This window comes from Engraulis encrasicolus, chromosome 18 (assembly GCF_034702125.1).
Source record: "Engraulis encrasicolus isolate BLACKSEA-1 chromosome 18, IST_EnEncr_1.0, whole genome shotgun sequence".
Taxonomy (NCBI): domain Eukaryota; kingdom Metazoa; phylum Chordata; class Actinopteri; order Clupeiformes; family Engraulidae; genus Engraulis; species Engraulis encrasicolus.
Genome location: NC_085874.1, coordinates 40,726,355 through 40,738,763, shown reverse-complemented (window position 1 = coordinate 40,738,763; position 12,409 = coordinate 40,726,355). Strand labels below are relative to the sequence as shown.

General features: G+C 44.8%; 1 protein-coding gene across 1 annotated transcript; it reads left to right on the top strand.

Moving 5' to 3' along the window:
* Positions 1–2,830: 2,830 nt before the first annotated feature.
* Positions 2,831–11,892, top strand: LOC134468237 (glial fibrillary acidic protein-like). Its single transcript, XM_063222180.1, has 11 exons — positions 2,831–2,835; positions 3,133–3,390; positions 4,019–4,184; positions 4,500–4,649; positions 4,901–5,020; positions 5,196–5,291; positions 7,628–7,762; positions 9,727–9,837; positions 10,560–10,670; positions 11,121–11,245; positions 11,571–11,892. Exons 1-11 carry the CDS (start codon positions 2,831–2,833, stop codon positions 11,890–11,892), a joined length of 1,599 nt encoding a protein of 532 aa, XP_063078250.1.
* Positions 11,893–12,409: the final 517 nt, after the last annotated feature.

The window sequence follows — 12,409 nt, the reverse complement described above, 5'->3', positions numbered from 1 at the left end:
AAAATTGCACTTTTCATACATGAAAAGGGGGATCTTCTCCATGGTCCGCCATTTTGAATTTCCAAAAATAGCCATTTTTAGCTGCAAAAATGACTGTACTTGGACCATACTAGAAAATATTTGTTTATTACTTAGTATCTGGTTATAATATCTGGTTATAATATCTGGTTTGCCAAGCCCTGTCTGCTGGGATCCAAAACGCCCATAATACAGCCCTGCCTAGGGCTCAATTCGAAACGGGAGGCAGTGACTCGATGACTCTCCTCCTACATAAACAGGTCACTGATCAGATAGGTGAAGTTAGCTGATGAGGCAGCCGTTACGAACGGCACTAACGAGTTCGCTACCTTGCGCATTTGATGTTACGGCGATTCTATGGCGGGAGTTACGCTCATCACGTTAGCCCTTAGCTTACGCATGCTATTTGAACAGTGAATGATCGTCAGACGACGGAATCGTAAAATAGGCTATAAATAGATCTAGCGACAGCATATTTAGATACTACAATGTTGATTTATCCATTCGATTTTCAATATCTACATACATAAGTGTCAGAATAAAGAGTATGATAAGGTAGTAGCTTGGGTAGTAGCCATGTTTGTTTTTCAGGTTTCAGGGAGGTGGCGCACAGCATGTTGGGTACCAAGGCAGCGAAGTCAGCATCTGATGCTGACCTCAAATATCCCCGTTACGCCCACAAATGCAGTCAACTGCCGAGGGAGGAAATAAAGCAATTTTTCGTTTCGATCCACACTTCACGACTCGATGTCCAGTTAGCTCACTGGAAGGACAGCTGCCTTCCCTGTTTCGAATTGAGCCTACGTCTTGTCCCAACCTAGCCTGATTATCATTGACTTCAGCAACACCTGAAGCTGTTGCGTCACTTGGAGGGCACAGCCTGGCTAGTCCCAACCCTGCCCCGTCTCTCTCTCTGCCCACTTAACTTCCTGTCATAATCTCTACTTTCCTATCAATAAAGGTACAACAATCTTTTTAAAAGGTTACTTAAATTACACCACAAGTGGCATTTGTCTTAAAAGGCCGAATGTGACGTAAGCAACTTTTGCGTGAAGAAAAAGAAAAGGGTTGCTATACACCAGTGGTTCTCAACTTTTTAAAAAATATATAAATGCCTCCTGGACCTCACCATAAGCCTCCCAACGCTCCCTTGACCTCATCATAAGCCATCATGCCACTACCTCCCCCCCATTGGCGACTAAGCACCACCCCTCTCAGCTGTATCCTTCCCATGACCCCCAGGAGGCCCCCATTGAGAAATACTACTGAAGACTCCCCATGAACTATGACGTTTTCAAAGTGGGGGGCGGGGACCCCTGGGGGCCGTGAAGGTATGCCAGGGGGGCTGCGGCAAGTTGGCAAGAAAAATATACTGATTTAAAATGAATAATTTAATAAATTGAAGGGGCATTCCACCGGTGGAGACATGAATATGTATTGAAAGTGGGTCATATATATAGTAAAATAGTAGCATACTTTTCTAATTTGGTGCCTTCTTGGCCGAAAAAAGGTAGAAAATGACTTTTTAGTGCTTGTGGATTTGTGTCAACAATCCCCATAATGCATTGCAATGCTCAAGTTCCACAGGCCACACCCAGGCAGCCCTGCCAATAGCCCCGTACGACTTCGTTGCTGTCGATCAACATTGACGAAGCACGTGAGCGAGAACTTGTTGTCACGATGTGGGTGTTATTAAATACAGCGCATTTACAGTCGGCCACAAATATGAACGAGACGATGAGCTCGCACCGGTTTGCTCTACTAACACACCACGTGTGAGGAGTGGGGGGACAGGCAGTGGGGAGGAGCTAAAGTGGGGACCTGTGCAAACTTGTGTAGAGGTGTGAGCCAAGACCCATATATACACATGAGTGAGTTGTTGACCAACCAGTTCATGGGTGCGTGACCTCGGAGGCAGTCCGCAGACGAACGTTGAAGGGGATAAGCAACTGCAGAGGTTGCAAGATCTGACTGCAGTCGCATTCATGCCATGATAGTTTTACACCATGTGACATGTCACCTCGTCAACGCAACATCACCGAAATTTTGAAGTTTGACTGGAAATCTAACCGTCATGCAGCATTTTCATCCAGAGTGCATTGCTGTCTAAATGCGCATGCATGTGTTGACGACATGTCGATCGCACCTAGTGACTTACTGAAGCCTCAATGCCAGTGATTTCAAAAGCACTGGCACACTGATTTGTGATAGGTCTGTTAGCGCATTAGGTCCAACCCCCTAATGGCGGGGTTGAAAGGGTGGGGGAAAGGCTTGTAGTCTCAACAGAAATCCACCTCTCTTACACTTCCTCTTACAATGATGCAAAATTACCATTTTTACATCATTGTAGGAGGAACTGTTAAGAGGTGAATACAGATTTCTCCTGTCTCAGGGGTAATTGAGAAAGTGTTGCACATTCAAAAGTATGACTGGATGTCTAGCAATGGAAAGCCTAATGCAAATGGGTGGAGTGTCCCTTTAAGTAGCCAAAATAGACAAAAATAAGTTAAACAATTCCAGTGGAATCATTTTCTTCTTTAAAATGTTTATTATTATTGTACTTGTATTGTACTTATTATTGTACTTTCTGTAGTAGCCTACTTGAATGGGTTTAGGAAGGCACCAAATTCATTGACTTATGAAGGCGGGTGCACAGAAAGCTCATGTCAGGGGGGTCTTGGTTGGAATCTACTGGTATATGGGGGCCTTGTCATGGTGAAGTTTGGGAACCCCAGAGCTATGACATGTATGGTAATGGAGCTGAAAATATTATGACTAACTTTGCAGATGACAACATCTTAAAATAGGAATAATGATGTAGGCCTTCTTGCCTGGTGCTGTTCAGGTAACAAAAGTCATACCAATGTGACATATATGACTATGGGCTTAGCACTTGTCCTTCGATCAGGGGCCAAGACGGCCCCTCTCCTGTGCTCACTCACCCCAGTATTTTGAATCTTCTTCGCGGGAGGCTGTGAGATAACTAAGGGGGGCACTCTGGCTCTCCTGCCATATTGAGGTACAAGATTCGCACCCGATAGGTTGGGTGAGAATTTTGGTCAGAGTATATAAGGGGTTCTGAGGAGAGACAACTGCAGTGCCCTCCACGAACAGCATCGAACACAAGAGCAACCAACCCCAGGGAGTCATCATGAGCTATAACCCGGAAAGGATCTCCTCCTACCGTCGCCGCTTCGAGAGCGGACTGGCCTCCTCATCCCCCTCTCTCCAGAGCCGCGTCTCCAGCCCCTCCTCAACTCAGTGGAGCAACCGGGGATTCTCAAGCTACAATCAAGCTACGAGCTACAATCGTAATACTGTCGTGGGGAGCAAGGCACTGCCTGGTTCCCGCAGCAGGGTACAGGTGACTGGGTAAGACTAGCCTAAACCTTTTCTCTCAGCTCGGTGACCTGTCACTTTGGGAACTGCAGAACTGTAGTCAAGATAAGGCGCAAAGGTGCATCTTGTTTTCAGTGTGAAAAGGTCGACAGTTTACGGCCTCCAAAAAAGCATGGTACTTTGGGGAAATGTAGCCTACTGTGTCTGATACTTGAAAATAAGGGTAACGCATAGACTTCCAAATTTAGTGAAGCACCTGACAATGTCGTCTCTTTATATTGGTGTGAACATGAGAAATGTATCTGAGAATGCTGCTATTTGAAAAAAAACATTATTGTGTATGACACAACTGATCACTAGCCAAATACTGACTTCAGAGTTGATAATCTTCACCACCAGAGCAGCAGAGGCAAGAGAGAAATATAATGTGTGTTGTATACTATTCTGGGGTGCATTTCTCAAAAGAGAAGTTGTTAGCAACTTTGGAATTTTGCCAGTGGGAAAATGCATTGAAAACAACAAAGTAGCTAATGTAGTAAGCAACTTTGGTTTTGATAAATGCACCCCCTGAATTGAGATGCATGCCAGCTTAGCCTATAGTGACCTAGTGAGTGACCCATGTGCTGTATGCTCTTCACCACAGAAGCAGTACATTCATGAGCATGAGAGCCCGGTACTTGAGCCGTGCCGCTGGGGCTGGGGCTGGGGCTGGGGCTGGGGATCTGGATGCAGCGTCTGCAGAGAACCAGGCCTTCCTGAACACTCGCACCTCCGAGAAACAGGAGATGATCACCCTTAACGACCGTCTGACCAAGTACATTGAGAAGGTGAGGCGAGCAACAGACTACACCCCAACTCTCCAAGTTTCTCTCAATTTACCACTTTCATGCCATTGTGTGTGTGTGTGTGTGTGTGTGTGTGTGTGTGTGTGTGTGTGTGTGTGTGTGTGTGTGTGTGTGTGTGTGTGTGTGTGTGTGTGCGCGCGCATGATGTGTGTGCATGATGTGTGTTCATGCATGTGTATGTCTGATGCTTGTGTATGTAATTCGCATATGTGTGTGTGTGTGTGCATGATGTGTGTTCATGCATGTGTATGTCTGATGCTTGTGTATGTAATTCGCACATGTGTGTGTGTGTAACAGGTGCGTTCCCTGGAGTCTCAGAACAAGACTCTGGAGACGGAGATTGAAACGATGCAGAACCGCTTCAACAGTCCCTCAGGCCTGCACATGCTCTACGAGGAACGACTGAGGGAGATGAGGAGGGTGGCTGACCAGATGATGGCTCAGAGGGTGAGTGAGGGTGGCTTGGCTATCACAACTGAAAGTCTCTTGTGCAGCGATAAGAGGTACAGGTAGTATGGGTGGGCACAGAGGGTAAGGTGTCAGACATACCAAGACCGAACCGAAGCGAGACGAACAGGGTCTTTCAGCTTAGTTTCGGCCGGTGTGCTCTACTCTGCCTTTCACACTGACAGCGTCGGCGTGCGCGGCCAGTCCTGTTCAAACCAAGTAAGCACAAGTAAATATTCTCTTCCCTGCAGGACCTGGCGGTTGCTGCTAAGGATGCCATGGGTGTCCAGGTGGAGATGCTGAAGGCCAGGTACAGTGAGGCTCTGGAGGCCCACAAGAAGGCCGAGAGGGACATCGAAGCTGTCCGCCCCGTAAGTTGGAAGAAAAACCAACAACAACAACGTTTAAACATATGACCCAGATGGACAGTAAAGCCTTCTGCCCTGCAAGTGAAATCCAATAGTACTGTACAGGGTAATGGTAACGTAAAGTATGAGCCAGATGGACAGATCTCTGACTGTGTGTTTGTGACTTTGTTCCCCACAGGATGTGGATGCTGCTACTGCTGGCCGCATCACCCTGGAGAAACAGCTGGATAACCTGGAGCACCAACGGGAGTTCCTACAGAGGGTCCACAAGCAGGTGTTACACACACAAACACACACACACACACACACTCATACAATTTCTGATCCCCCCACCCCCACCTACTGTACCTACCTCTACACTGCCTGGGTTAGTGAAGATGAGAATGTAAGGTGGCTTTCATACAGTAGCTCATGTGGAATTGTCCCCCTTGCGGTGACATAGCTCAGTGGGCTACTGTGCTAGCCATGCTACGCCCTCCTAGTGACGCATCACCTTCAGCGTTACTTCTAGTCAGGCCAAAAGGAACATACATGTAGTTTCTGAGCTAAAAATCGGGAACACCCAGATTGTCTGAAAACAATTAACTACAGCGGCCCTGGGTAGAGGCGTGTTCAAGGCAGTGATGTGGTTTAAGCAGAGACGTTCTATTGGGACTAAGAATATATTTGGTTTAAACTTCAACAAAGCTTTTAATGGCATCGACCAGTAGCAAACCGAGGGAGGCTGGTCAACCATGCCATTTGGGAAGCGTTAATCGTTATGCACGAGGTCAGACTATGTCTCGAACAGAGATTTCAAACCAGCCTGATCTCCAAAAATTCCGTGCTCCTGGACACGGATGTTAAGGACATGAAATCCGTGCCCAGGAGCACGGATTTTGCCAAAACTCCGTGCTCCTGGACACGGAATTGTTTTCCGTGCTCCTGGACACAGAATTGTTTTCTGTGATGGGCACACGGAAGTGCTTTCTATAGGCTATTACCACAGCACTGTGTAACTCATTAGAATGTCCGTGCTCCTGGACACGGATTTTGTGCCCTTAACATCCGTGTCCAGGAGCACGGAATTTTTGGAGATCATGTTGTTCAAACTCGATGATAATCCAGCAACTAGTGCAAATATCTGGGCTCATGGGTCAACTCAACTGAGCAAGATCTAAAAGTGAGGAATGCACTTGCATGGAGGGCCCTGTATGGAACGACAATCTCCTCCAAATAAAACATCAAATAAAACGTAGCTTCTTCTATGCGACAGTAGAGTCAGTTCTCCATTATGGCAGTGAATGCTGGACCCTTAAGCCAACCCTAGAGAAGTCCCTTGATGGGTGCTACACCAGGATGCTTCGTGCAATGCTTAACATCAGCAGTAGTGCATATGTAACCAATGAAACCCTGTATGAGGGAATACCAAGAGTGAGTGAGAAGATTGCTGTAAGGAGAATGAGACCTACAGGACACTGCCAAAGGCACCAAGAATTGCCAGCCAGCTCACTGGCGCTGTGGGAACCATCACGAGGGTGCCGGTTAAGAGGACGTCCCACACTAACATACATATATGTGGACATACTCAAGAAATGACATGGGGGCATGGGGCCATGGGGGGGGGGGAGTAGGCCTACCAGTGAATTGAAAAGATGTATGGAGAATCGGGATGACTGGAAGCAACGATGGAAGGCTCGTCTGAGGACGACCTAGAGAACGCCATACTTTTACACAAGGGACCCAGGTTATATTCCAACTTTAGCGCGTTCAGGCCGACTGAGAACCGTGCTGGAGCCCGTTCCTGCACCAAATCGCGAGCTGGCCGTCGTGTTCATGCCACAGGTATTAACGTTCACAAACTGGAAAGATGGTTTGCGAACCGCAAAATACTTGTTTTTTCTCTGCGAACTGTGACAACAACGTGGCTGTCAGCAGGTTCATCCGGGTAACAGAGTCATGTGCGGGAAAAGTTCTGAGCCCGGTATGAACACGGGAGTTCGCAAGTAAGCACTTTAGTGCCGAACGTAACTGGTGCGGGCACCGACACCGGCTCCATTCTGGTCGGCCTGAATCCCCTACTTGAGGTCATTTCCTGATCCTCCACAACCTCTCTCTCTCTCTCTCTCTCTCTCTCTCTCTCTCTCTCTCTCTCTCTGTCTCTCTCCCTACTAGGGATGCAAACGATTAATCGATTAATCGACTTAAATCGATGAATGTGTTAATCGATTAAAAAACATTAATCGCAATGAATCGCCAATTCAACTGACAAGAGACCCAGGTGAAATGGGCATGTGAAGAGTGTGTGAAGAGGGGTGTGAATAGTGGGAAGATTTGAATCACCTTTGTATTAAAGAATTGATATAGAATTAATTTGAATTTAGTATTTTATCTCAATTTTTTATTTAAATTTCTAGATTTAGAAGATTTGTTTTGAGAAAAAAGATTTTGGAGGCAAAACGCCGCTTATCAATTAATCGTAAGTCGATCGATAAGACTATCAACTAACGATTAATGAATTAATCGATAATTTGCATCCCTACTCCCTACTCATTTCCTGTTTCTCTCGCTGCCTTCTCTGGTTAATAAACGTGTAAAACCCCCAAAAATAAAAGTGTCTCCTTTGCACAGGAAATCGAGGAGCTGAAGGCTCAGCTCTACAGCTGGATGGCTAAGGGGGATATGGCGTTTGCTCTGCCCAACCTCGGCACTGCATTCAAGTCCATCCAGGCACAGTACGACAGCATGGCGTCAAAGAAGTTACAGGTACAGTAGCCTTACCTTCCTAAAACACCACAGACTAGCAGCGTTGCAGGAATTAAAATATTCCTTTAGAGTAGAGTCAGGGCCGGTTCTGGCTTATTTGGTGCCCTAGGCGAGTTTGAGTTCTGGCGCCCCCCCCCCTTACCTTTGAAAGAAAAAAAAAATCTTTCTTATACCTCACAGAACACAAGACTAATATCCTTAGTAAGCTTAACTAAATAGCATCAAGAACAATAACCGTTTTTCATCAAATGGATTTGTGGTTCTTTTTGACAGGCGACCAACACATCAGATTGAGTCGCATGAAAGTAGCTTCACTGTGTGGTGTGTTGGATGTGATGGTGGTGGGGCCCCCAACCCCAGATGAGAGGGAGGTTATCAATGTGTTTGAATTGTAACGTGAAATTGAAATGCCAGGAGAGTGATACAGTACATTTGCATGTAAAATGCATGTGTAGACAATAAGCCTACCAAGGAGGTCTGCATTGATCTACACTATCTACAGCATCACAAAGCATGGCAGCATAACAATTTTAATAAGCTACACATTTGTGCTGTCTTCCAAACCAATTTCATTTCTGGACTGGAAATAGTGGTGCATTTGTGAGTAGGAGAATTAAATGAGAAGGGGGCTATCTATGTGTTTGGAGGGACAGGGTGAGAGAAAGGGAGAAGAGCTGTCACGCTATTCAATTTCATAATATACAAAATATAGTAAATAGCCTCACTTGTCTGCTGTGCATGGTTCTGTTACATGATTAATGTAGGCTATGTCATTCTGGTCTGGAAATTAATGTTTTTTTAAGCTTACAACAAGCAGGTAATTCATGTGGATGGAAGGAGATATGGCAGCTAAAATTGTTTTAAACATTGCACCAGTCTTACTTTACATTGCTTGTCAACCTAAGCAAGTATTATGATATCAGGTGGGTGTTAGTGAGTAGTGAGTAGGCTACTAACAGCTACTTTACTGGATTTCATTGCTTGGCATACTTGGCTAATGTTAGCATGCTAACTAGCGATTTCTCTGATCAAAAACAAAGCTCTTTTTCTCTCTAATTCCAAATAGTAACCTCATAACGATTAGGCTTTCCATAATCACAAACGGTTGCTGATTACATCACATAGTTCCAAAACACCCTCTGAAACTCCTGCATCATGCAATGAGTGGTTTAATGAGAACAATCTCCATACAGCAGAGCAGCACTACTGTTTGCGCTTGCCCCCTCTGTCTCTCGAGTGAGTCTCCAAATTCAAAATAGATCGAACGCTGTCACTCGTCCCGCCCCCTTTCTCAGAACTGTCTGTTTATTGGTTCACAGACTTCCCAGAGACAGTTGGAAGAGATATTACTATTGGCTGAGGGGCGCTTTGCCGTGAGGAGCGCTTTCGCCACTCTTTGTTGATTGCGACTTCATAAAAAAACTTCATATCGCAAAATTACGCATAGGAGAGCGCCATTTCGGCGCTCCTTCTTCACATGGCGCTCTAGGCGACCGCCTAGCCGGCCTATGCTAAAAACCGGCCCTGAGTAGAGTAGAGTAACTTTATTGATCCCCAGGAGGAAATTCATTGACAATGGAGCGAGCTACAGACATCTCCTAGACAAATTGAGAGACTAAAGATTTTACAAGGATACAGACTTAATGTTGAATTTACGAATTCGAAGTTTAAAATTGAATAAAAAATATATAATAGTATATATATAGTTAGATTTGGTCAATGAATTTTGCGATATCTGATTGGACGAACCACACCGGGGAGGATGTCAGTTAATATCAATCCTCTCACTCATGTCATATTGCTTAATTACATCATGACAAGTGAAAAGTTTAATATTATATATTATTATATTAAAGTTCACATGAAAATTGGATAAGGATTTTAAGTTAAATGTATAAATGTGACCTCTAGCATTGAAAAAAACAGTAACAGGACGTCATTTAATATTTTTGATTTCTTGGCAGGAAATGGATACATGGTACAAGACTCAATTCCAGGGCATGTCGCAGAAGTCAACGAGACGCGTGGAATCTATCTGCAGCGCCAGAGAGGAGATCAAAGGGCTGAAGACAGAGGTGAGGCAGGGCTCTCAACACAGACCTTCTCTTTAAAGGTGCACTGGGTAATATTTTAAGTACATTTTTTCCAGAATACATGCTAATCATTCTACAATATTACCTTCATCATGAATACTTACCACCACCATCAAATTCTAAGTATTCATTATGACTGCCAAAGTGGTACTTTTCATACTTTCAAAAGGTGGAGCTGCTCATTTTCTGCCATTTTGAATTTCCAGAAATGGGCCTTTTTGCTCACTGTAGTAAATTTTAGTTTATTTCTTGGTAAATATTCATGAAAAGATCATATTTAGAAAGCACAAGCGCCTTGGGCACTGACTGTTATACGGGAGACCCAGGTCCGATTCTGGTCTGGTGTTTCCTGAATTCCTCTTTCTCCCAATGCTTTCTTACCCCTTCTTAAACTGTCCTGTCCAATGAAGGCAAAAAACGCACAAAACACCCATTCACATCACATTACGCTTAGCTGATGCTTTCATGCCACACTTTTTGAGGAAATGTAATCATTACATTTGTTTAGAGAAAAACGGCAATGTCATCTGCAATTACTATATTTATAAATACACAGGTGCTTCAGCCTAAGCCATCTTCAGCATCTACTTGGTCCCCTCATGCACTGTGTGTGTGTGTGTGTGTGTGTGTGTGTGTGTGTGTGTGTGTGTGTGTGTGTGTGTGTGTGTGTGTGTGTGTGTGTGTGTGTGTGTGTGTGTGTTTAGATATGTAGTCAGGAGTGGGAGGTGGATAGGCTGAGGACCAGGAACGAGGTTCTGGAGGCAAAGCTGCGTGATGCTACCGAACGCTACAGGAACGAGGAAGAGACTCTCCAGGTAAGCTCCACCCCCCAGGGTCACCACGGCAACCACCAGCATTGATGGTGCTAGACAGATGACCGATGGTGCTCGGAACACAATTAAACTATTAAACGGTTGCAGGTGCACTGATAATCCATTTTAAGTGTACATTTAAATGCAGTGGAAACAGGTGCTGTAAATAACAAATTGCCGATAATATAAAATGTTCTTCACAGGAAAAAGCAAAATGGCAAAATAAAGCACATGTAGAACAAACAAGCTTTACATTTGGTTTTAGAATGTGAATAGTCTGGCCATATTATACTACAAGTATGTGTTACACAATGAAATTGTGATTAATAGTCCTCTTTCTTCAATTTTCCGCAATACACCACAATTTGGATTGCATAATAATTACTTGTATCTTCTACTTATATCTTCCATTTGGCAACTTTGAAATAGATGAGCTTTCTTTGTGTCCTCCAGGCCAGGATCGATACTTTCAATCAGGAGCTGAGTGCCATCAAGGGCAAGATCACAGTGACGCTGAAGGAATACCAGGACCTCCTGAATGTTAAGAAGTCCTTGGAGATGGAGATCACAACCTACAGGTCAGACATGTCTCCATGCCCTCCTTGTAACCTCATGTTAATGTTACGATGAATGACTTGTAGGTCTGCATGATGAGCAATCTACAGCAGATGCTCAAGCGGTCTGTTTTTGGGAGTTTGCTGAGATTACATGTTCCAAATATTTGTATTTGCCTCACAGAAATAGTTGGTAACACACAACCCTCCTCCTGCAGTCAATGTGAACCAACACTCAGATTCAGACAATGTACTACAGTATGTAAAACACATTCATTTTCACACTGAATTAAAAACGAAGGCCATACTCTTACTGTATATTTGCTCTTGTGTCTACTGTGTCCTGCAGGAAACTGATCGAGGGTGAGGACAGCCGCATGAACAGCATGGTGAGCAGTTTGCCCCTCATGGGCAGCGCTGGCATGATGGCCTTGGAAAGCGCGTCATCTGTGAGTGCAAGTATCGTGTCAGCTACCGAAAAGCGTGCTAGCCTGACGTTTGAATCGGCTTCCGTGACCAACGGTGTGTCCAATGGCGTGAACGGTGTGTCCAATGGTGTGAGCGAGGTGTTAAACGGTGTAAACGGTCATTTCGTGGAGATGGAGCCCAAGATTGTGGTCAAGACCATCTCCTCATCCTTCCCCGTGCAGCAGGCCGTAGAGGTGATCTAGAGGAAGACCGTGCTCATGAGGTAAACACACACACACGGGGCTCTAAATTAACACCCTAAAACGGTCAAATACTGGTGAAGAAAAAGAAAACTTACTAGCCACTTTGACCCATTAGTGAGTGTATGTTTGGCCAGTAAGATCTACTGCACAAACACAGTAGAGTTTGCTGAGATTACATGTACCAAATATTTGTATTTGTCTCACAGAAATAGTTGGTAACTCACAACCCTTCTGCAGTCAATGTGAACCAACACTCAGATTCAGACAATGTACTACAGCACTGGTTCCCAACCTTTTTTTGTCCTGTGTACCCCCAAGCCATTTTGTGATATGATGAGTACCCCCTCGCCCTCACTCATGCTCTGTTCCTCTATCCCAATGTGACTACAGTCAATATATTTGTTATTATTCAATTTTTCCGCGTACCCCCTGAGGTGTGCTCGCGTACCCCTAGTGGTACACGTACCCCTGGTTGGGAAACACTGTACTACAGTATGTAAAAGCCACTTTGACCCAT